The 25270-nt window shown below is 42.3% G+C and overlaps 1 protein-coding gene and 2 long non-coding RNA genes across 7 annotated transcripts in view; 2 read left to right on the forward strand and 1 right to left on the reverse strand.

Moving 5' to 3' along the window:
• INO80C (INO80 complex subunit C) overlaps window positions 1-4055 on the forward strand; it is a 30001-nt gene extending 25946 nt beyond the window's left edge. Inside the window, exon 5 of the mRNA XM_064429891.1 lies at window positions 3316-4055. Within this exon, the coding sequence (XP_064285961.1) occupies window positions 3316-3447 (132 nt within the window). The 3' untranslated portion in view covers window positions 3448-4055. The remainder of the gene's footprint in view (window positions 1-3315) is intronic.
• A 2991-nt stretch (window positions 4056-7046) lies between these two features.
• Window positions 7047-22690, reverse strand: LOC135306265 (uncharacterized). Of its 5 annotated transcripts, XR_010367066.1 has the most exons (7): window positions 22361-22690; window positions 21792-21897; window positions 16777-16902; window positions 16054-16662; window positions 15738-15825; window positions 15445-15580; window positions 7047-15138 (listed from the first exon to the last, which is right to left on the reverse strand). It is a non-coding gene; the product is annotated as an uncharacterized LOC135306265 (long non-coding RNA). The 5 variants fall into 5 exon arrangements; XR_010367067.1 differs by having other exon boundaries at window positions 15738-16278; XR_010367073.1 differs by having other exon boundaries at window positions 7047-15104; window positions 15738-16662.
• LOC135306277 (uncharacterized) lies at window positions 14433-21344 on the forward strand. Its single transcript, XR_010367077.1, has 4 exons — window positions 14433-14599; window positions 16796-16893; window positions 19349-19480; window positions 21056-21344. It is a non-coding gene; the product is annotated as an uncharacterized LOC135306277 (long non-coding RNA).
• Window positions 22691-25270: the final 2580 nt, after the last annotated feature.

Here is a 25270-nt window from a genome sequence, read left to right on the forward strand (position 1 = left end):
ATGCCAGTGATTTATTTTGCAAAAGTCTGTGCATTTCTTACAACTGAATGGGAATGTTGTATTTTGGAAAACAAATGCTTAAGTAATGGTTACACTAAATAGATACACTAATGAAAACTTCATAATGTCTCAGAGCTTTGCACAGAATTTCTGTGTCTCTTCCCGTAGCTTAATCTGCTTCTCATCCATAGGGCACTAGCACACCTTCACAGGCTTGATACTCCCTCCTGGACATGTGCACTGAATTAGGCAAAAAGTCCTCAATAGGACAGAAAATGGGTGAGCACTTAACTAAGGGCTGCCTTATAGTGGATATTTAGTGTAAGGCATCAAAGAATAGCTATAGCTCCAACTGAAATCCTGCACATCCTAGCATTTGATCTTGATTTGGTAGCATATATTTTCTTAGACTTTGTTTTTTAAGTTATGCATTTAAATGAAGCACCTAGGAGGTGGCATGTGTCCAGCCTGTGCCTCTGAATGTGGTTTGGAAAGGGAGTGAGTTGCTCAGATAAGGCTGGTAACCCTTGGTGTTCAAGAGGAAGTGGAAAAGCAACATCTCCCTCACAGATGAACTGGCAGACAGCAAAAGGAAGAGAATGCTCACAAACCCAGGGAAGGTAATTCTCTCCAGCCAGGCAGACTCCTGCCCCATCTCCAAGGAACCAGATAATGCTTTCCAGCACTAACCTTTGATGTATTTCAAAACTAATCAGTCATTGCACCTATAGTGAGCTGATGATGCAGGGTATGGATGAGAGTGGAGACCACATCCCTATGAGCTAAAGGTCAGTTAAACCGTAGGAAATTCTCTCAGTTCCTCAGCTTTTCTTTTCCGTCAGCGATTTATGTACTGTAACTATTCTAGCTTAGTATAGATACTCTATAGAAATCCATTCAGTGCTGCTTTTGTTTTCTTCTCTTTCCACTTTTTTCCCCTTAATTTTCCATCCTCTAATTGCATTGTGAGTCAAGTTTCCTATTTTACCTGGCCTGCAAGGTTTCTCCAGACTATGATAAAATTACCACACTTAAAAAAACCCTTTTGTTATTAAAATAGCTGAGACAGTGTGTCCTTTAAATTGCTAGGCTAGAAATGTTTCATAAGAAGCACTAAATATGCTTTCAAGATCATGTCCTAGTAGGAGCATATGTAGGACAATGGAATATTGTAGAAATGTAGTATGAGAAAAATGCCCCTGTATTTTCTGTGTAAAATATAAAAGCATTTGTGTAAGAATATATTTTCTGTGGGAATGCTGGATTCCCCTTGAGGGGGAAAAAGAATTCCTTAGCATTACCCATTTAGGGAAGAATTAAATTGTCTACTAGGTACAGAAAGAGAAGTGTATTAAAACATTCTCAATCAGCATACTTGCTCTTATATTAGATGCCACAATTAAATTCTACTGATCCCCTTCTCTTTCTGTGTGTAGCAGAAATGGAATGAAATTTACCAATGGTCTCAGCAGAACAGCCAATTTATATTTGTAAAGCAGCCTAGAATTCTAAAGCTATTATATACTGTATTGACACTGCAAAATAAACCTATTATTTCCAAACTTGCAAAATGAGTATTTAGCTATTTTAACATTCAAAACAGAGTAATTTATTGTAAAGCAGATTAAAAAAAAAAAACAAACCCAAACCTTCAAATATTTCTATTTCTCTTCCTTTTCTGAAAATGGATCAGACCTGTTACTATAGAAACAGATTGAGATACCTCATTTATTGTATTTTAAGAGCATGTCTCCATGGCCTTTGATTTAGTTTTTAAACATGACAGAGTTTTTTATTTGCAAATTCATCTTAATTTAATATTCTTATCTCTAATTATTGCTGGAGTATTGGTAAAGTTTGTTTTCAGGCTGAAGTCATGGCATGAATGGCTGGTTACAATACATTAGTGTCTGCAAACAGTACAGCCCAATACATAGTACCAGAACAGTCAAGAGCTGCCATAATATTTTTAACCTAGATTGGTGCACAATACAAATTGCAGATATTGCTTGGTTACTCTATTACAGAATTATGCACATTTGAAGAGCAGTCTAATTGCTTAGCTTTTTCTTACATGAGGCCAGATGTAAAGAGTGAAATAAAAGTAAATTTATACCTGCTGTAAAAATTTATACCTCCTAATGTTCTAACTTTGCCATTTGTTTGAAACTTAATTGATGGCTTGAACTGTTAGCTGACTACATTTAATTAACCTGGCAGCATTTCTTTGTAAAGAAAACAAAGCTACAAATAACACTAAATTTTCTAAGACCAAATGATTGGCTGGATTATTACCATGGCCAACAGGTGCTTTCCAACATAAAAATGTAGAGAGCTCTGCACTATAACTGTGTGGCATGAGGGACTGTTCCAGCTCTTCCTGGCCTTTCCTATTTTTAGTATCAATGTCTTGAGGGATCTCAACTGCCTGTGCCTTGCAGCGTGCCACCATCTCGCGCTAAAGAAAGGCACAAAAGACACCTTCAGAGCCTTGGCAGGCACTTGGTAATGCAATGCTGAAATGGCAGGGATTGTCCTGGAGGCTGAGTGTGGAGAGGCAATGCCCTGATGCCTGCCTTCTCCCAGTGCAGCCTCCTGGCCTACCCCTGAGCTCAGCCGAGCTCCAGGTTTCTGTAGCAACAAGGAAGGGGAGAGGATAGAAGGAAACTGGCACCGCTCCCAGGCACCCAGGGTCCAAATATAGCAGAGGATACGAGCGAGCGTAGCTCAGGGTGAGCTGGCCAGGCTGCTATCCTGCAAGCAGGCATCTGGAGCAAACCACAATGCTGGGTTCAAATCTCTTATCAGTTCAGTCACAGAACCATAAGCTGAGACTCCCTAGCTTTAACAACCACTTTAAAGTAAATTAAAAGCTAAGTTGTATGCAGCAAGAGAAAGGCAGTCCAAAGCTATCAGAGCACCCATAACTCAGCCTCTTTGTGGGTAATTTATTGGCAACAGCCTGACTATTTGGAGAGCTGCCTTGAGAGAGACTGCACAAGGCACAGAGTTGCTAGGGTGAGTTTAGAGAGTTCAGGAATTTCTTTTGCACTGTGTTTTATAGGAAGCTTACTTCAGCCCTCTGTTATGTTTAATGCATTTCTAATCTGATTTTATAGGGGGTCTGTTAACTTCTCATAAGTTCTCACATGAGGAGAAAGAAAAAAAGACAGACTTGTGGCCGCATGGTAGAACAGCAGTGCTGTTACTGGGAAGAGAAACTTACTGCTTTATGGTGTTGTAATTAAGATACTTATTTTACTATTATGGTTAGAAATTTTATTTGAATCATATCTCTACTGGTTTTTTTTTCAGGCAAATTACACAGATCCACAGAGCAAGCTAAGATTTAGTACTATTGAAGAATTTGCCTATATTCGGATGCTCCCTTCAGATGTGGTTACAGGATACCTGGCTCTAAGGAAAGCAACAAGTATTGTTTCCTGAACTGACTAAATATTCTTGTATATTACTTGTGAACAGATATATTCTTGTATATCATTTGGAGTATCATGATGGAAACTGACTGTGGGACTGAGATTCTTCAAAACTACCCATGGATTTTTACATCTGGAAGTAGTTGATGATACAGGCATTTGAAGAACATATGGATTTAATTTTCACAAATGCTGATATTTGTTAGTTTGCCAATTTGTTAGCAATTTAGTTTGGTGAACAGAATAACTTAGACCATAAGGATATGTATCTGTACTAAAACATCTCATGTACTATAATTTATATTAATTTCTGTAAAGACAGGATTTCATCTCCACCCTGTATATTTTATGTACTATCCTGGCACAGAAGAAACTGTCATTTGATTTAAGGAAAAGGTAACAAGATATCCAGATGTCTAAACCTGCCTTACCAGATGTGCTTGCCACTTGGCTATGAAGTTTGTCCCTTCTGTAAAATGAAACTAAAATAGCCAGCAAGTGATGCTGTTGTGATGACTTTTCAGCGTTCTGTGGCACTTTGGAAATGAAGACACAAATGTTTGTATTTAATTAACTGCCAACATAAATAAAGTTGGACTCAAACTTGCTTGTAAAATACATTGCTTGTTACGTGTTCATCTGTGAACACGTGTAACAGGATCCAGTCAAATCACTGTGTAAATCTTAATCATGACACTTTGCAGTTTTTGAGTGCTTCATTTCACCCTAAACATTCTTCTGCCTTTCCTAGTGATTACATTATTTGTCTTAATTAGTATGAAAAAAGTACTAATTTCTCAGTCTTTAAAAAAAAATGGTTAGAAGCAGGAGTTCCACTCTCCATTGGCATTCTGACACCCAGATGGCCTTCAGCAAGGCAAGACTTCTACATTAGAACACTGAACTTAGCACCATGAGACACCAAAAGAATACTTCAGAGCAACAGAATATTGTCATACTTTGGAAGAAGAAGACTGAAAGAAAGTTTGGACTCTTGCTGGGGGAATGGCTGACAGGTACATGCCTACAGACCAGCATAAGAATGACCATGACTTCCTGAAACTAAGTCTAGGGGCAAAGGGGCAGAGGGTTTTCTGCCCGTTCTTTCTGTCCTCTTTCTTATGATATGCTACTGTCTTCCCACTTCTGAGTCTTTGTCCAACCTTAAACTCTTGCTAGGTTGTGATCTGGACTCCAAATTCAGGCGCAACTGTTCCCAGCCCCCAGTTACACAGCCTTCACTCCCACACTCCATCAACAGTCCTGTATGGTGGCACTAGAATTGGCTGCTACACAAGTTACCACTTGCTGTGGGAATGCTCTTTTCCCATGTGCAAAACTGCCAAGTGGAACACTTGTGCCACAGTTAGTCCTGGACTCCCCAGGTCACTGGAGGAGACAGGACTCCTGACTCAGCAAACTCCACCATGGACATCAGGATCTTGTGCAAGGTGTTTCTCTTGTGCACACTCTTCTCTTTGCCTGCACGAGCAGTACACAGCGGTGACTATTCAGTGTCTAAGCTGTGTTTTGAATGCATTTTTGTAAACATGATAATAGTTAAGAAAATTTATTCTGATTGAAATAATAAATATGCAGAGTGTTATTAATGCTAGTTTAATTTCAACTCCAAAACGGGAAAAACAATAATGGCATACATTGTTCAATGAAAGTTGATGGGACTAATTCCTGAGTTTTTCTGATCTAATATCGCCAAAAACAAATTCTAGAAGTCTTTGACATGCTTACAATACATCCTTCAAAGACCTAGATATCTATAATGCTACAATTGTATCGCAGTACAAAAAAGAATAAGACAGGATATCTCTCTACATGCCAGCAAGCATCTAAGCCACATTCTCTTTGCATTGAGTCTTATAATGGATATTTTAAACTTCCATTGCATACTGAACATGTGTTTATAAGATAAGCTTAACACTGATATGAAAAGGAAACACATAGAACTGCTGTAAGATCATTTTTGTTTTAAAAAAGCAGACACAGCTCAGAAAATCGATTTCACAAGCTTGTTCTCTCCCACAAATATTTTTAACATTCTTTGGAAATGACTGTGTAGGAGCCCAGGCTCCTCCACTGTCAGAAGTGCTCCATGCACTCCTGCACTCTATATTAAGATGTTGCTTCTCAGTTAATTTCTCCCATGCAGCATTTATGCATTCTGTTTTCAAAATCTAAGTGTGTTGCTGAATAAATCAGCATCAGAAAATCAAATACATCTTAAATTTGGCAAAAAACTTAGTGATTCTTCTCTCAATGCTCTGTGTCCATATGATGGCTATGAGATTCCCTTTTCTTCCCTTCCATGTTTCTTCCCTTGTTGGCCTTTTGTTCCTAGTCAGCAGTATCTCCCTTTTACTCATTAGGTTGTGCAATGGTCAAGCCAAGAGTGATGAATCAGCCACCAGCACCATCCAGCATTGCATCAATCAACAACAGTTTACCATGTGGAATAATCAAAGCAGGTTTCATTTAGCAGGAAGCTGAGGACGCAAGAGATCTAGAGGCCAACGTGTGCAATGGCGTTCAGTCCTGCTGGGTTCCTTTTGAAAAGAGCTCATGAACCTGCTTCTCTCATCAGTACCTTTTATGAGAGAACTGAATAGTACCTCCCTCACTTTATTTAAGAGAATATATGGATGAGTGAAAAGCTTATCTGTGCCACAGAGCACTTTTAAAATGTTTTATTGACAGCTTTAGAAGAAATAAAAATTGCGAAGCACATTTATATGTAAAAGTACTTACAGGACATTATCTAAATAATCATACATATGTTGAATTAAAATTGAAAAAAGGACAAAAGAAAAGCTTTTGAATAGAGAAACAGCAATGAATACCATTTCAGACTTGGGGAGAATGTGTTTTGGCTAAGAGCACTGCCATATTACTAAAGCAAAAGCCAGCAGTCAGGGTGAGGACTAATCTGTACAACTATTACTGTGTGGGAAGTATCACCTGAGTGCATTACTTCACACAGGCCATGGATGGCTTCAGCCTCGCATGCATTTGCTTGTGATGTTCCCCATCATCCCCCTGTAAGGGCCTATGGCACACCAGTTGCTAAATGCCCACAGAAATCCCACTGACATTAATGAGAAATGAGCTTGTCCAGCAACTCTCAAGGTGTAATCCAACTGGCAGAGCTTTAGCCTCAGTCTTTTTGGGAGGTGGAAAGTACATTTTCCATGCCTCATTTGCCCTATACCAGAGGCCAAGCTCCTGTTTTCCTGTGCAGCTTCCTGCCCAGCACACACCACTGGCCCATTAAACACTGGAGATGGGAGCTGTCTCCAGCCTACTGTGGGATTTTCTGGTTCTGTTTAAGACTGCAGTAGCTTTGGGTGGATCTGCTTGCCCTCGAAGGCCAAGACAAAGCAGGCAGCTGTTGCCCCAGGGCAGCAGAACCACTGGAGCTGAACTGCCTGGTGTGGCCGCGGTGCTGAGCTGGGGAGGGGCTGGGCTAGTGGGGTCAGGAACTTCGGAGCCAGCTGCTCCCAAGGGAAGGGATCTGCTGGGAGCCGTGACAGGAACGAAGCTATCAACAGCCGCAGCTGCTGCCTCCGCGCTCTTTAGAGGAAGGGCAAGCAGGGTGCTGGAGCTCCACGGCTCTTCCCTTGATTATCCACTGCTGTTTCAAACAGCAGGTGTCTGCCCATGGAAACTTCCTGCCCCGGCCCTTCCCTCTGTTGCATCTGGAGTAGGAATGACCTTGGCCCCACATCCTAGAGAGTTGCAAAATTCAATTGAGAGAGGCCTTGGGCCAGATCATTTTGGAGCCCCTCCATTTCGCTGTCCTGTATTTCTTGGCTTTCTCCCATCATAGTGTTCTAGATCCCTATGGAATTGCTATATATGGGCTTCCATGGAGGACAGGAGTAGCAGTCATACTCAAGGAGATATACCTTAATCTCCTTTGACAGAGGAAAATGAAAGTAAGCAAAGGGGAGGGCTTTATACTAGTATGAAATATCAAGCTGAAAATTAACCAGTATAAGCTTAAAAAGGTTTTTCCAAGTCCACCCTGTTAAGAAAAAAAGCTTGAAAATCATGATTACAATAGTTTTCCTGAAGGGCTAGGTAATCTTTAACAAATTAATGCAATAACAATTTATTACGAGAAAACTAACCAATGGATTTTAAGGTCTCTTATAATCTCTAACAATGCATGTGGCTTACATTCTCAAATGGCACATAGTTTTTCTTCCTGGATCACTTCAAGAAAGGAGAGTTTCACAGACTTGATGTCAGGTTTCAGGAGGAAAACCCTGACTTAGTGCTCATTTAAACAAGAGTCAAGTGGTATCTGTATTGTTACTGAACATTCAGTCACACTATAATGGTCATACCAGTAATATTACAAGTCAAGAAATTCCTTCATAATTCTTTTTTTTTAGTAAGTGTTCCCCAATGAAAGACCACTTTGTCGCTTGGCGAGTGGATGGGTGGAACATAATAAAATAATACATTTTCAGGCAAGAAAAACATTTTAAGTCTATTTGGTATCTGTAAGTATTGCTTGACGGTTTTTTGTATTACCTGAGAAGCTTAACAAACCCAGTATTTTCAGGTGATTACACTACTGTAAATCACAGCCTACAGGCAGCAATAGCACTAAGCTCTTGGGAGAAGTAATAACAACAACTAACAAACACTGTTTAATCTACTGTAGTAGTTTAGTACTGCCTGTGTAATTGCACATGGTTTATGACTTATGAGGTCACTTGTACAGACCATTGCTGTCTCTTGACACTGCAGTCTGAAATCAATAATCTCTCCACAAAAAGCAAAGAACTAGTGCACTAGACAGTAAGCTGGGTCTGGCTGTGGTTTCTGTTTACCAGCACATTCTCCTCTGGGCAAGAGCTCCCCTCAGGTGTTGCATGCTGACTGCTGTGGCTCTGCTACTTGACTCCAGCATTGCACCCAGCATTGCACCCCAGGAAACTGCATCTGGCTCATGGACTGCCTGAAGCCTTCTCCAACATCCCCAGTCTGGGATGTAAACACTACTCAAGTGCAGAAATCATTTACAAGTCAGAGCCCATGTGAATAGTGCCCCTTTTGTCAGCAAGTCTTGAATCCAAAGCACAATTTATGGCAAAGGAGAAGACAGCTGCCTATGCACGCATGGGAAGAAAGGGTTTCCTGCCTCGTCATATTGAAATAAATGGGGTGTGTGTGCATTCAGTGCTGCTGTAGGGAGCTGATAAATGTACAGCAATAAACTCTTGTGAGCAGAGAGGCAGGCCTGGTCTGCTTGGCTGATGCCTGGTGTGAGTTGGGCACTGAGCAAGCAAGGGTAAGAGGGAGTTTTTTGATTTTTTGCTGTGATCCCACTTATATCCTGGCGAACAGCAGCTTCTCTCGATTCTCTTCTCCCAGGAGGAAGAAATGCCTTTAAAAGGATACCATAAATACACGTACATTGCCTACATACTGTGTGTCTGGTCATTAGGTCCATGACTAATGGATAAGGACAATGCAAAGGGGACAGAATTAAGGATCTTTTAATAAATTGTCTGTTTTAATGTCTTGTTCTTGCAGCAGAGGCAGTGTGGGATCTGATAATAATCTTAATAAAGAAGAATCTCAGCAATTTCAGCACAACTTGGACATAGACTAAGGTGGAAGGACTGGAAGTAGGACTGTAGAAGCAATTGTCCTGACAATATAAGGCTACATTGAAGAGAAATAATTTATAAAACACTCTGTGGTGTGATCTGTAATTCTCTGAAGTAATAAATACAGCATTATGGTGGCCTTAATATTTGAAATAAAGAATATAAATAGAGCTTAAATGACCACTTCAAACTGTGCTTTTTAAGAAGGTGTATATATGTCATAGCTGTTGATGTGAAGTCGATGGCTGACATCAGTCTCATGTGCACAAATGGCAGCAGCTAATAGGCACAAACCTTATTCTCCTCCAAATAAAGTGACTTGTGTTACTGAAACTGGTGGTAAAGCACAAGCAACCAAATATTTCTGGCCTCTAACAACCAAGAATTTGTTATGCTTCATCTCTTCTACCAGACTGTACAAAATCAGAGAGCGAAGAAATAAGTACCAGCAGCAACTTTCCAGTGGTATGTGAGGCCTTCCCATGAGCTATGTAAACTGAGAATTACTATCACCATTTTAGTGAGGTACAAGGTGTTCCGTGTCCATGGGTTTGGCCCATGCCTCCTGAACCCTTGGGAAAGAGCACATTGATCCCCACTGTGAAACGCAGCCCTGAAACACATGAAACAGCTTTCTCCACATGGCTATAATTTACCTAACAATGAATTGGAAGCCAAATTCTCTGTGGACCTTGAAATGTCCTTCTGAAGCATCACACTGGGGAAGGGAGTGCAAATGCCATTCTTCCTGTACATTTCCTGTATACAATGCCACTGGGACACACAGACTTCTCCAGAGCCTTTAGGAAGTAATGTCACCCCAAAGTCTGTTTATATCTTTCATGAAAAGTAGGCATAAGCCACAGGATGATTTCTGGCAGAAGCAGTGGAATCCTGCTCTTCCACCTTTCACACACATACCTTGCTCACTGCACTTCATAGATTCTTGATTAATCCTTCCATTTTTACAAATCCAGATTGCACGCACTGCAAAACAGTTATATCCAACCCTGGAAGGTCAGACATGCCCCAGAGAATGTGAGAGCTTCTTTGAATCTGTCAGATGAAAGAAGAGCCCATATGAGAGGACCAGGCTGGGTGCAGGGAAGCATCCTTACCCTGGGTGGTGGGGTAAGGAGAACAGGAGCTGCAGCAACTGCAGCAGCACCCCTGCAGTAGTTCAAACAAAGGCAGTAGTCTACAACAGCCTTTTTGCAGATGCAGTGTGGAAGAGCTGTGTCTGCTGCTGGGGGACAGACCTGGCACGGAGCTGCTCAGTTCTGCTGAGGCTGACATGCCTCTGGGCATGCTCAAGGGCAGGAGCTGCAGCTAGCTTGGTAACACCAAGTCATCCAGTCAGCAGCCATGTGAGGATAGAGGAATGCAGATTGGGTATAGGCTGCCTAAACTCCAGCCCAGATTCTGTTGGGGATCTGCAGCCCTCTGAAGATTTGGGAATGAGCCTTACCAATTCAGTGGATTTTGACTCAACACTTTTATCATCTGACCAGCTCACAGAACACACACTTCTTGTCACCAGAAGGCACCTGGTATTGCTCCCTGCACTGGATGTGAAGTGGTGAAATATGAGCATTAGAGGAACAAAGAAAATAATTTAAGTCAGACACGGGTCCTCTTATCATTCTTCAAGAACTTCTCTGCCTCTGAAGTCACAGTCCCATTACCTTCATGATTTGTGCTGCATTACCCTCTACATCCAGCTTTTGCCAACTTGACATGGACAAGACATGGACAAGGTTAAAAATCCTGTCCTACAACATACATTTCTAAGGAGTTCTCAAAAGACAGCCAGAATCCAGCACTAAGATGTGTCCTAAAAGAACTCCTTTGCTTCTCTGTATTGCCATACGTGGTAAAGTTTTGGCAAGAAGAGGGCTGCAGGCATGGCAGCTGTTGGAAGGGGTTCAGGGGCTGTTAGGACTCATAAGAATTACAGAATTGCTGTTCCCTGAACCCCTACAAACAAATGTTTGAAGTAACAGCTGGCTTTTTGGGTCATACAGAAAGAGAGGCTTTCTTTTGTCCTAAATAGCACATAGGAGTTTGATCAAGTACTAATTATATCTGAACCATGAAGTAATAATCTCCAAGGCATAATTAGTAACAGCACCTTCCCTGGAAGATGTGATTCCCTCCATCTCTCTCTTCTCCTCCCTGCTCCAACAAACCCAATAAGCAATCAACCAAAACCCTTCACAAACCACAACTCTGTGATGTTCATCTTAAGAATGAGGACTGAAAAATACAGGATTGATTTAATAAAAGGAAGGGGTTTATACAGAATTACTAGAATTCACCTGCAGATCTGCAGAAACTGCTTGCTGAAAAGAGAAGAACCACTAGAAGAAGAAAAATCCCAAGTGAAAAGCAAGAAGAAAAGCTGAAACCACAAGAGGAAAACTAATGACCTATGCTGCCAAAAAAGACAGATTTCTACAGAGGATAAACAAAATGCCAGGGTGGGCCAAAGCCAGAAGCTTCACCTGAAAATAAAATAATGGCTTGCCATGGGGCCAGCCAGCTGTCCTAATGCAGGACAAACACACTTCAGTAAGTGTATTTCTGCTGCCCAAGGCTTGCAGTTACCACTTGAGAAACTTAAAACATTTTAAGTAAATAAAGAAAAAGACACATGCACACACTGAAACCCTCCAAACCTCACTCAAGAAGGCACATGGACACTTATTCTGTTCTTTTATGATTCTTGCACTTATTCTGCACTTTTCCTGTCATCTTGTTTAAATAAGGATATTTGTCTCACTGTAACTATATCTGCAAACCCCAAGTGTAAATGTATGTACAAATCCTGAGTGTAAATATATGCCTTGTAAAGACGTTGCCAGGAACTTAATAGTGCATGAGCACTTCAGGCTTATCTCTAGATAAGGACTTCCATTTGATTCTGCTAAAAGTAATTCTCATCTAGACCAGCCCACATCCAGAGCCATGCAGCCTGCGTGTACCAACCTCCAGCCTCGGCCTCAGGCTCCTGTAGGAAGCAGTGCTGGGGATGGCACAGTGATCATAGTCACAAGAGTGACAGGGTTTACTGGGAGATTTATTTTTCTTTGCTCCTACTTCATACACATCTCCATACAGAACCCCCCCACATGACATTTTTTATAAAACAACATGACTGGAAAAAGCATCTACATGACATAGGGCTGCACCTTATAAATAATTTATTGTAGTTAAGCAAAATCTAGGGGATAAACTTTGATTTTGTTTGCTAAAATATAATACCTGAAGTTGCTAATAAGCCACTAAGAGGTATTCAAGAGACTTCCTATTACAAGAAATCTTGCTAGGACCAGGACACTCAAGCAGTTTATGGCAGTCTTAGTTATCTAGGGAAAGGTGAAACAGGTCTAATGTTCTTAAAGTTTTGTGGGGTTTTGAGAAATCCAGACATGTATTTTAATATTTGGAAAATCCTGAGATCAGCAAGACTGTCGTCTGCAGGATTTAACCACAACTTGGACCTACCTCCTAGCAAGACTAGCAGTCTTAAAATTGCTGTAAAAAAATCCCACTACCAACAAAATACCCCACCAAATAACCCCAACCAAGCAAACTAAAAGACCCAAAACAAAACACAATCTTTCTTTTAAGAATGTACACATAATAATGGGATTTGTGCCATAAAACATTTATCTTTAAATGACAGAGTAGAATATCATAATTCATGCTCTCTTCATAACCAAGCTAACTGGATGTGTCACAGTGACTGATTTAAGTAACTTGCAGCTTTTCGCCCACTTGCCTGCAATGTGTGAGAGAGGTGAGAACATCTGAAAGGCTTTGCAAGACTCATAGGCTCACAAAGCTCTCCTCCTGCCTTCTAGATGGTCCTGTCACCCAGCTACCATCACATTTACCTCTCATGGTGGGATAATTTTTAAACATGAGATACGGGGTTAAACAAAGAGGTGCTGCATGTACACACCAGTGTTTTTTGCTGTTGGGCACAGTCTTCAAAATTTAGCATTTCCTCTCTTGTTACTTGTCCTTCCACATTTGAAATTCAGGAAAAATGGCAACACAGGCCCAACTCTTCACAATATTTGAGATTTTTAATTGAGTGCTCCAACGCTGCCAGCAGGGCTTTCCAACTAAAAAAAAAATAACACAATGGCTTCCCTTTTGACATACGAATCAATCATGTCAAGCACTCCGATTTACACATCCCTTCATATGTACTAATCTACACCACCATAACTGCTTTACACATTTCTAGTATTTACTTTGGCTTCCTACATCCTCTGTTAATCAAGTCTTATTTTTCCATGACACAGGCAGCTGTCTTGAACTTTTCTAGAAGCTTATTATGACACACTCTCCTTTGGAACTCAAATAATGGAGGCACAGCTAATGCAATACAGTAGAGTCACTGCCCATTAAAAAGTGTTAATAGGTGGATTGTGCTGTGTGGTGCAGCAATACAGCACTGCTCCAAAATGAGAGAAAAACCTGAAAATGTTAAAGCCATTTATGGCACTTATCTCCAACAAAGACACTAATTTCAGGTAATTGGAACAAAGAACACAGTGTACTTTACTCTTTTTTAATCTTTCTGCTTCTAGACTGGGCAAATTAACATTGTTTTCTTACCACAAACCTCTGGAGACATCATGGTTTAAGAATGTTTTTCTGAACTCTCACGCTAAAAAGCAATCAAGCAGCTACTGAGCTTTGCAAGAAAGGGGTGGCATCTTGGTTCATAAATCCACCTTTAAATAAGTTTTCCTGCAGGGAGCCAGGCTGGGTGAACTGAGGAAAAACAGAAGTGCTGAAAAATCTTCTCCCCTCCATCCAGAGCCAGCGTAGCTCACTAAAGCCAGTATTTCACACACACCATGCTGATGAGCTTAGATTAAAAGGCATACACTCCTCCTCAGCGTGCCTTATCATTATCTAAACCACCATATGCTGACAAGAAAAGTAGAGAGGCATGTTGTCCCTCTGTCCTCCTTCTCCATACAGGGGGAATACTTCTATCCCAGAATGCTGGCCTGCTGCCTGCTGTCCTAGCCCAGCCCCAGTACAGCAATGTCTGATGGAATTTGCCCAAAACATCAGGGATGGGAACCCTACCACAGAAAAAAATATATGTGCATGGCTAAGAGGGAGAGAAACAGGAAAAGGAAAGAAACATGACTGTCATCCAATCTGCAACATATTTCTCTAGAGAAAAGCCATTTTTAAAATATATTAACCGTTATATTTGACTTATTTTTTATTTTCTTTTTTTTTTTCCTTCATGTTGGCTAAGTGGCACAAAGCTTTAGCTAGTTTCTGAGAAAGGAAGCAGAGGTTTGCTGCCTTGGCAGGAGTAGTGGAAGGGGGAAGAACAGAGAAAATACCCTTTGAACTTTTCCAGTAGGCTCACGCAGGACTGCCGGTCAAACCCACCCCGAGCCAAGCAGCTGCGGAGCCCAGGGCATGATTCAGTGGTGCGACGCGTCTATCGGAACTTCCCAGAACACACGGATGCCGGGCTTGGTATCTGCCAGACAGATAAGTTTCCGGGGAAAACCCGTCCCTTCCCCCGCTTCCGTGGAGCGCAGGACGGAGCCCTCTGCAGCGCCGAGCCCCGGAGAGCGCCCGCATCCCGGCCGGGCACGGCCAGCGCTCCCCGCATCCCGGCCGGGCACGGCCAGCGCTCCCCGCATCCCAGCAGGGCACGGCCAGCGCTCCCCGCATCCCGGCCCGGCACGGCCAGCGCTCCCCGCATCCCGGCCGGGCACGGCCAGCGCTCCCCGCATCCCGGCCGGGCACGGCCAGCGCTCCCCGCATCCCAGCAGGGCACGGCCAGCGCTCCCCGCAGCGCTCCCCGCTCTCCGCTCCCGGGCTGGGGCACGCGGCATTCCCCGCCGGCCGGCACTCCAGGAAGCAGCTGTTTGCCTTGGACACGGGCACAGTGACACACGCACACGCAGGTGGCTCTGTCTCTTGCGACACAGGGTCAGGCTTGCTGCAAAGGCTCCCGCTTTCCGCAGTTGTTTCTCTAGGGATCAGGAAACGGGGTGGAAAGCACACCCCTTGTTGGAATTACATTCTCGTGAAGTTCACTCTGTGAGTGCAGCTCCCTGGCGTTTCTTGATAAATCAGCCCAGGCCCCCAACAACATTTTCTGGTAGCAAAATTCCATTTCTGTACTACATTTGGGGAACATTACAACTCAGACTTGGAAGCCACTATGTGGCTGACATGCATTTCCACTGCAGGTTGGGCCAAATCCCACTCCCAGGGGGGATGTCCTCCAATCCCACTTGCAGGACATTTGGGTCTGGCACAGTGTACCTGTGCCCTGAAGTAGGAACTCCCTGACTGAAAGATATACTTACTAAGATGTGGGGCACCTCTGGATGTGTGCAGTTTTGACTTCGAACTGTTTCGCAGCTGTTTTTCACCTCTTGATTTTTGCTGTAGCACCAATTATAATGTGTTTGCTGCCATCTTTTACCTGGTGGTATTTTCCTCCTATGGGAGAAAGTATCAATGTTTTAAACATACTTGAAGGAAAAACAGAAATGGAGCTCTCTCAGTAACAGGGGCTGTTTCCTTTTCTGGATGGTCTACACATGCTTCATTGCTGTTAGTGATTTCATTCTGAATAAAATTAAATTGACACCCCTACCTGCCAGGCCTGAGGCAAGCAATTCATGGCTTGAATTGGCCAGCACATGTCCAACACTGCTCATAGTAATGATTCTTCTTCGCCAGCACTGTTTGATTAAGATGCAGGAGGGAGGTGCTCCAATTAATAATGGCAAATGCTGTATAAAAAGGCAAATTTCAGATAAGGAAACAAAGCACAGTTCTTCCAAGTGGGTACTGGGAGAAGTAAGGTTGCAGAGCTCAGCCTCAGTGGTCACTTCCCTCCTATTTCTGTCTGCAGGCTCTTTGGCCAGCACGAGGGGTGATTCACAACTTGGAGCCTGTGTCCCCCTCACCTTCTGTCTCTTTTTCATCACTGGTCTGGCAGAGGAAAGACTTCCCACATAATCCTTGAGCCAAATCCTGCTGGAACTGCAGTTGTCTCATGGTGGTTTCATCCTGAATATCTTAGCTGCTATGCTGCCTTCTGTAGTGAGGAACTGCTCACATTTTCTGTTTTCTTAACAGAATGCATCTCTTGATAGGCACAGTGTATCTGAGACTGGGAGCAGGACTATGGCCTGAGGAACAAAAAGTTCAGTATTGCACAATTGGTTCACGTATCTTCTAAAGATTTCATTTGTAATGCTCTCCTGGAGTTAAAGCAAATCCACTGCCAAGGATAGTAACTGAAGTATTCAGTAAGTGTAATTTGTTGTACTTGATACTTCTGTCCACAAAAGGATAACATTTCTTACAGTCTTTTCTGATAACCATGTGTTGAAGAGGTTCAATAAAATAATTTTTTTGCCTGCGGGTTGCTGAATGGTAACAACATCTCCAAGCATTTTTGTTCAGGATTCAAATATGCTGTGTGGCTGGTCACTGGTATTACACAATACGGTTTCTATTCCCTACCCAGATTCTTATAGAGGCCAGGGCTATCTGGGAAATATAAAAAGGCTCTGAAAGGAGGGAGACAGTCAATTTTAGAAAATACAGCAGTCTTCCCTCCTCTTGCAAAAGAAAGTACCTCATGTAAAGCTGGACATGTGCAGTTTAGACTTCAAAATACTCACCTTCTTTCTATGCTTGCAGATACACCTTCCAAGATGATGCTTTACTCAAGACGTCTACTCCAAGTCCTTCCTTGTACATGTATACTTCAAATTTTTTATTCCAAAAGGTGCAAACAGGTGAATTTTCTGCTTTGAAATATAAATGCCAACTTGAAGGTTCACAGAGAATGCTTACTTTCATATGGCACATACTTCAAACTTTACATATTTACTGGTTCTCTGAAAGGGGCTGTCTGCTTCATACCATGGTGTGGCTGGCTAAGTACAGTGCTTCAGGTGTGTAAGGGGCATAAGAGGGTCCAGGAGCCCTAGGTGCCAGCCCAACCTTCTTGGTTGCTGGGAACTTCAGACCTCACCTAGCTCAAAGTTCTCTTCTCTCATTGACTTTTTGCCACCACAAAGATCAACAATGTGCTGGAAGCAATTGAGGCTCTTTGATGTGGTGTCCAGACAGAAGTCTCCAAACTGGTGAAAAAAATCAAATAGGAGCAGACCACTGACTCCTGAAATTTCTGTCTTCTGTGCTTTTCTGCTAAGGAATGTGTGTTTAATGCTTGTAGACAGAGGACCTCTCTTTCTCCTCTCATTCTCTTGAGAGGAGGAAGGACCTCCCCCCCTTCTTCTCCTCTCTCCACCTGCTCATGAAGCAGCTCTTCATCCTGCTTTTGTGTACCCTGGTATTCAGGCTAACAGGTTTTAAAACATGTCCTAAGATTTATCCATTAGATAACAAGATTAACCCCCAAATTCAAGCAATAGCAAAGTCAATGAACTAAACTGTCAGCCTGTCCCAAAAACCTTATCAAAACAAACTGCTTGCTGTCTGTGGCTGGAGGCAACTTTATATTTTATCTTGTAATGCAAGTTCTGTGACTTCTTCTTCTAAAGACTGCCTAGGATACTAAAACTCACAGCTTCCATTAGGGTGTTATTTCTAAATCTACCAGTCAATTAACAAAGGCAAAACAAAACAAACCAAACAAAAAACCCAAAACAAAAAGACACCTATATTTGGTTGTTAAGGCCTGTAGTCTGCATCTATGGTGAATATGCTGTTTATTAACCTCGAAGCAGTAACTACTTTGCTTTCAAGCAATTTCATAGAATCATTAAGGTTGGAAAAGATCTCCAAGATCATAAAGTCCAACCTTTGACTGAACACCACATGCCCCCTAAACTATATCACAAAGTGCCACATCTCCTTGTTTACTGAACACCTCCAGGGACTCCACCATTTCCCTGGGGAGCCTGTTCCAATATTTAGCCACTCTTTCAGTGAGGAGATTTTTTCCAACTGGACCCTTGCGTGGTATAAAAAGATTTGCAAATTTCTGCAGTGTGTGTGCAAGCAGCCAGCATCGTTTATAGGATAGTTTTCTGTAGCTTCACGGAACAGATAAGGAGCAGTTAATTTTGATAAAACCTCTAGAAACACAGTACTGTCGTTATTGGTCTTTAAATGGTAGCTGGCTCTGAGTTCTGCCTATCTGTACTAACACTGTATCAAGCTCAGTGAATATGGATAAAGTTTAAAAGTCCATGTTGCATTTATTTAAACTTGCATAAGCATACTTAAGCCACTCCGAGATTAGAATTTTTTATCATGAAAACATATTTAGGCTTCAAATAAATATTTTCCTCAAAATACACAGGCTGCTGCAGAACCTCAGCTGTAAGGATTACACATACAAGCCCTCAAAAAGTGAGGCAAATAACAAATGAGAAATATGCAGTGCTGAGAGTCAAGTACTGAAAAACAACCTCAATAAACCTCACTTTACATAACCAGCTGTTGGGAAAGCATATCATATGTTGAAAAGAGATTGAATAACAAAAGCTGAATCCTGTCTGCCTTTGCTACTTATACAGGTAATCTTCTGGGGGGCTCAGACAACTTAAATACTGTGTTATATAAATGGAACTGGAAGTTTAAACACTCTGCATGGGTTTCACAACCTCTACAATATTCTAAATGCTTTCTCAGATAAATCTTTTGGTCAACCTAGAATATTATACCATCAAAAATTATATTTGAAATTAAGATATGGTTAAAAACCCAAACAAAATCTTTTCTGCATATCAGGTAACACAATACATAAATTAAACTCTTTGAAAATTGTGAAATAAGGGGAAGCTAGTAAGCATGCATGTTATCTGTGCCATAAATTCAGTGACAATGACAATGTGTGGTATGAACGGAATCTATTATCAAAATGCATTTCCTGGGCACCAAAGCAGAAAATACGTTATCATTTGCTGGAACCAGCATAAATAAATATCTTTCAAAGATTAAAACAATCTACAAGGGGACCTTCCTGTGTCTAATAGGACTATGTGTTTACGAATTTTTCTTTCTTCATATTGGTGTTTGAACTGGGTCACATACATTCCTCTTAAGGTGACAGTTTAGAACCTGTTTATAGATGCTCAGCCTGTCTACAACATCTTGCTTCAATTAAAATTTGATCTTGAAACAGACAGAAGGATGGAAGTAGGGTACACTGTTGTACCAGCTACTGATGATCTATTAAAAGTTTTTTCTTTTAATAATTTTTTGCCCTTTTAATGGAAGGCTTACAGGAAAACACCAGCACAGAGACACTGCCCTGAAAACCTGCATAGCTTCCTTCTGTGGCAGGAGGACAGTCCGAGATGTCTCCACACCTTCCAGTGGCACTATATGCTACCCTAAGCCTTTTTTGAAGTAAGTTTTTGCTCTGCAGTCCCTGTTGTTCACATGCCTTTTTGTCTTTTTATGCAATGCTTTTTGCTCCACTTCTCTGGGTTTTTCAGAGTTTGAGACCATTGTCTAGTTTAGAACAAGCTTTTGCATTTCCGACTTTTATCTATCAAAGGTCTTTGTAGATTTCTGTTTCAAATGTGCTTCTGGGACAGAGGTAGGCTCTTCTGAGTGTCACTGATCTCAGGAATCCTAGCTAGTCTGGGATATTTCATCTACTCCTGCAACTCCAGTTCATGTCTCCCAGTCACAGTGAACTCAAATAGCCTTCCCAATAGTACTGCCACTTCTTCTTTCCATGGGTGTCCTCCCAGATATGTTATGTCTGGCTGACTCCCAGGTCCCCTGGGTCCCCCTTGAGGAGGACTGACATCTCCACATTTCAGTCTGGCTGAGACTGACACATGTGGACGTGAGCAGGGTCAGGGATGAGATAACATAGCAGGAGGAAAAATTGATAGAAACATCAAAAGGCCAAAAAAGATAATCTGTACATTTACAGCTATGGCACCCCCTTTGCAAGAGAAAACACCTTACTTCAGGTTGCATATGGTACAGTTCACACTTTAAAATAGTTGTGCTCTTTTGAAAAAGGCAGGGAGGTCTGCCTTGGGGCATCAGGAAACTCCCTCTGATCGAACTCCATTTCCACACAAGCAGACAGTACTTTAATATCTAGTGACCCTCTGCCCTCTCAAGTGAGGCTGAAATCAGCCAGCTGGTTCAAAACCTGCTGAGAAATGGTGGAGAAAACTTGCACAGTACAAATGTAAAATAAAACCCCCAACACTGCTGCTGTCAGTGCCTTCACCAAGCATTTGCAATGGGGAGCAAGGGGATTTGGGAGCACTGTCCTGAGCTGCTGAGCACAAGCCTGACCTCAAAACCACAGCTTGCACCTCATGATAACAGGCACTCAGTGCTATCAAAACACATAATACACATTTCATACCAGGCCTGAAGAATGGAGAGACATTTTAGCATCTCTACTGTCACTCCTGGCACTCCTGCTGCCCCAGGCCCCACACCTCTCCTTGCCTTGTGCTGCCCTCCAAGGTCACAGCAGCCCCCGGCTGACCTCACACCTTCTGCATCCCACAGGCATGGGGTCTCACCATCCCAAGCTTCCTTGGCAATTTCACCCATCCCATGCTGACCCAAGTGATCTTTTCTCCTCCTTCTGTCTCTTACATTACCCCAGACTGCGGTATTCCCTCCTGCATGCACACACACACTCTCTCTCTCACATTTCCTTCCTCCATTTTTCTGTCTCTGAAGTTAGACAATTTTAATGTTTTTATGTTAATTGCTTTTGAATAACAGCCTTTCTGGAAAACAAAAGGTTTCCCAGAGTACTGGTTCTTTTGGAAATGTTCCCATGGCCAACTACAAGCTGAAATAATAGCAATAATAGGAAAATTTCCACATAAGTATATAAGGCTTTTTTTTCAACAAAAAAAGTTGTGGAGTTCTTTTTGGTTGTTTGGGGTTTGGGATTGGTTTGTTTTTTGACATTTTCAAGCAAATTTTCCCCTTCAGCCTCCCAATTCCCCCCTCCTGCCAGGACAAGGGTACAAAGCAGAGTCTTGTTGCAATTTGTTTCAAGAGAGGGAGAGGCAGCGACCTTGTTTACCGAGAGCAACCTCAGTGTGTATGAGCAACGAGCTGTGTGGAGAGACTGCCTGCCTTGGCTGCCGTTCCTCTCTCGTTAAAGACCACAGGAAATGATGGACATTTCTAAACCGGAAAAATTTGCATGCAAGCTTGGGCTAACCACAAGAAAATAAAGCACACGGCAAGAATCACAAGGCTCATGGCAGAAGAGGAAAAGCTGACAACTTTTGATTCATGTGCTGTTAAAGGTTATGATGCTGCCATCTAACATTATGGAAATAAAGACACTGTTTTGAACACTAAGCAGGTAGCTGCTTCAGCAAAAAAATGCAGGGTTTGCTCTTTTCCATGTATTTGTATGTGAGTTGGTGGTGAAGTTGGGCTGGTCTCAAAGAGACAGTGACACAGGGTTGGAGAGGGCCAACTCCTATGCAGAGCACTACAAGCCCTTGCTTGCTTTCCTGGAGCCAAACCATCTGGAGCACAAGCCTGCTAAAGTCTGCCTTGGTCTGGCTTCCATCTCCCTGAACTTCTGGAGTCTTAACGTCCCCTTCCACCTTCATAAAGTGAGGGTCCAACAGGCAGGGTCACAGAGCCAGCAGTCTCATTACAGTCAATGTGAGTGGGCAAAAGATGAACAGCCACATGGATGTAATCCTACCTTTTGCGTTTTGCTCTGATAGCCACAAACTTGAAGATTTTTCCTTTCAGTTGGTTCTTCTCAGCTTGTCCTATATTTCTGTGTTATGCTCCAGTTCCACAGGCTTCTTAAAAATAAAAAAAAAAGAAAAAGAATTTAAAAGGTGTTGTAAGGAAGGCATATATTACACACCATCTCATTTCCATGTAGGACTTTTCTTACAGCATGCACATGTTTGTTAACTACTAAAATATCACAAAGAGTACAACCATCTCATATGTTGTGTTGGCAGAAAGAGAGGAAAAGCATTTCAAATCTTAGCTTCCACCAGTGACTGGCACACTTAGGGGCTTGGCAAGGAAAGGAACGACTGAACAAGCTTCTGCCAGTGCAGAGATTTCCCCTGAGCTGGCACTGGCATGGCTGTTCTGGGGGTTGTCTACACACCGGGCTGCTAGGAAAGAGGGGATAAATTATAGAAGGGAAGGACCCTTAAGATGATCTAGTTCTAAGTTCCATCCTCCTGCCATGGGCAGAGACACCTTACACTGGACCAGGCTGTTCAGAGGGAAGAAGGTTTTGCTCCTCACCTTCGTACCAGTGATCCCATGCACGCACAGGGTGGAGGAAGACAAAGAAGAGAAGCACAGTGCTCCTTGGTGCTTTACAAATCTCTACCTTCTGACAGGGCTGAAGGGTTTCAGAAGGTTTCCCAGCACACTGCCACATATGGGTACTGGAAAGAAAGTTTCTGTGTCCTCCACCAAATTCTTCTCATGACCAATTCTCTTAAATCACAGAGGTCATTAAAATGAAAGAAGAAAGGAGCCCAAAGGGGAAAAAAGGACAAGAATGCTTGCAAGATGAACGAGAGAGAGAGAGAGCACACTGGCAAGCAACAGCTGTTGCCAAATAAGCCCAAAAGGCTGCAGCTGCTCATTTTTCTTTAGGTTTAAAGCAACAGCTTGCAGGAAGGCTGCTGGAGCTTTGCAGGGGGCCAAAGAGTCAGGCAGGGATCATCAGCTATTTTCAGTGTGGAATATCAGCACAAGCATAAAAAGCAGAAGATATCATAGAATGGTTTGGGTTGGAAAGGACCTTAAATATCATCTAGTTCCAAATCCCTGGGCAGAAACACCTTCCAGTAGATCAGGTTGTTCAGGACTTTATCAGCCTGGCCTTGAACACTTCCCAACGTGGGGCATCTACAGCTTCTCTGGGCAACCTGTTCCAGTACCTTGCCTCACTCCGTTCCAAAAGTATCTTTTGTGTTCAGGGATAGCCTTGGTCTGCCTGCTAAATAAAACTTCTATGAGGTTTGTGAAGCTGCCTATCTTCATTCCATCTACAGTGAAAATGCAGCAGACTTCCCTGTGAGTCAGGTGAAAATATGGTTTCTAACATGGGGACCCATACAAACAGCGTTTTGATACTAAGCCTGTTGTTAGAGAGGAGTTTCCTTTCCTTAGACACCCAGTGTTTGCACCACGTTAAAAAAGAGACAAAGCTTGCCATGAGGATGCAAGTCTGGATGCACACACTGCCTGTGTGTGCATCCAGACTTGAGTGCTGACAGAATCTAAGGCACAGGAGGATCACCTGTGTCTTACCAGCACCTGCTGCTGGGAATTGTGTTAGAACAGCATCCAAAAAGCCCTCAGTGAAAAGTTCCTCTCCCATAAATACTGACCTGTGTGTCTCTGCTTATTCCAGTAGAAACTGGGTGTGGATAGACAGACAGAGATGCTGCAGACCCTGGTACTGATTTTACAGCAGATTATTTACACAGACATCAGAGTCTGTATTCCCAAAGGCACTCGGGCATCTTGTACACACCACAGCTACAGGGGTCAGCTTCCCATCTGCTACATGTCCCTATTCCCATAGTGGCTTTCTCCTTTCAGATCCCAAAAACCAAGGAGTAGATATCAATGTATATCTTACATTTTATGTCTGTGAGTATCATTTACAGTATAGGTAGATCCTCAATGTATGAAACAGGTTAGTGAAAGTTGGAGGGAAGGGTCAACTGAAATTACAAATATTTGGGAGCCTGAGTTATGAGCATACAGCTGCTGAGTAAAAAAGCTTTATTCATTCAGAGATGGAAAAAATAAACAGAAAAATCAATACATTGTCCCTCTGTGCTGCACATACACAGATTGAAATAATTAAAATGCATCTCTCTGCCTCCTGTGTAAATTTAACAAAGCATAAATGGACTGTGCTCTTCTACTGCTCTGGAGGCATGGAGGAGGGATGAAGTAGTGTCAGACACCAAAATGGGTGAAGTAGCCACTTCAGCTCTGCAAGCTAGCACAAAGCAGTGTGAGACAAACACCAGCCATGTGTAAGCACCAGGCTGCCTCCTGGATGAGTGAAATTCCAGCATGCAGAGAGCACAGAGGGACAGGTTGCTGCTGCTGCTGCTGCTGCTGCAGATGGATCTGCACAACAGAGATGCACACTGACTGCAAGGCAGGGAAATGCTGGTTGGGCCTGGAGAGATGGAGAGATCAAGAGCAGAGAGGGACTTCAGCATAATGATCTTCATCATTGTAGGATTTTGCCCTTAATCTCCCCCACTTGCCAAGAGAAGCTACACCCAACTCAAGTTATTTAACTAGGGGCTGTCTACGTGCTGTCAGCACTGTTTGAAGTTCTTGCTATTGAGGGATAAGCAGCTTTTATGCAGAAAAACCTGGCACTTCAAAACTTTTAAAAATTCAGACATCACACAAGGAAGTCTTTAAAAGCTGCCACTGATAGAGATTTTGTGTAAAGAACAACTGCTTTTCCCTCAAACAGCAGGGAGGTAAAGAAATGGCACTCTCCTCTCCTAGTGTGCTGAAAGCAGCTATGGGCTAAACCTGTCAATTTAAAGCAGAAACTGAATGTAAATGCACAAATCAAAAAATGTGTTGGCTGGCATGCATATAAAATTTAAAAAAAGGTTGTCACTAATTTCTACTAATTATTATTGTATATGGAAAGTAATGAGTGCTCAGCCCTCTGAGACTGAGTTACTGAATTGTCTCAGCTTTGGACATCCACACAACAGTATGTTATTAACTACTGGTTACAGGCAGCTTGAAGAGTGCCACAGTACAGATAACCCCAAACAGCTCTTCTGCACACTCCCAAGCATGTGGAGAGCAAGCAGTATCTGCTCTCTGCCCTTACCTTGCTAGAAATCAGTCCTTTATTAGTCTGGGGAAAACCCAGATCTTTTCATGGACACACATGAATCATGTTCCACCTGTGTGCTATATATCTATTCTGCTGTTTAATTTATTGCACTTTCACTTAGTCTCAACACTATTCACATATTGCAAACAGGAAAACTGAGTCAGGAAGTTTGGGAACTTCTTTTATGTCATGGATTAAAAAAATACTTAAAACAGCACATCAGTTCCTGTATTGAACAATAGACTTATAAATTCTAGTATTGCATATGCTATATAGTAAAATTTAACAATCCCTTATTCTTTAGATTAAGT

This window comes from Passer domesticus, chromosome 1 (assembly GCF_036417665.1).
Source record: "Passer domesticus isolate bPasDom1 chromosome 1, bPasDom1.hap1, whole genome shotgun sequence".
Lineage (NCBI taxonomy): Eukaryota > Metazoa > Chordata > Aves > Passeriformes > Passeridae > Passer > Passer domesticus.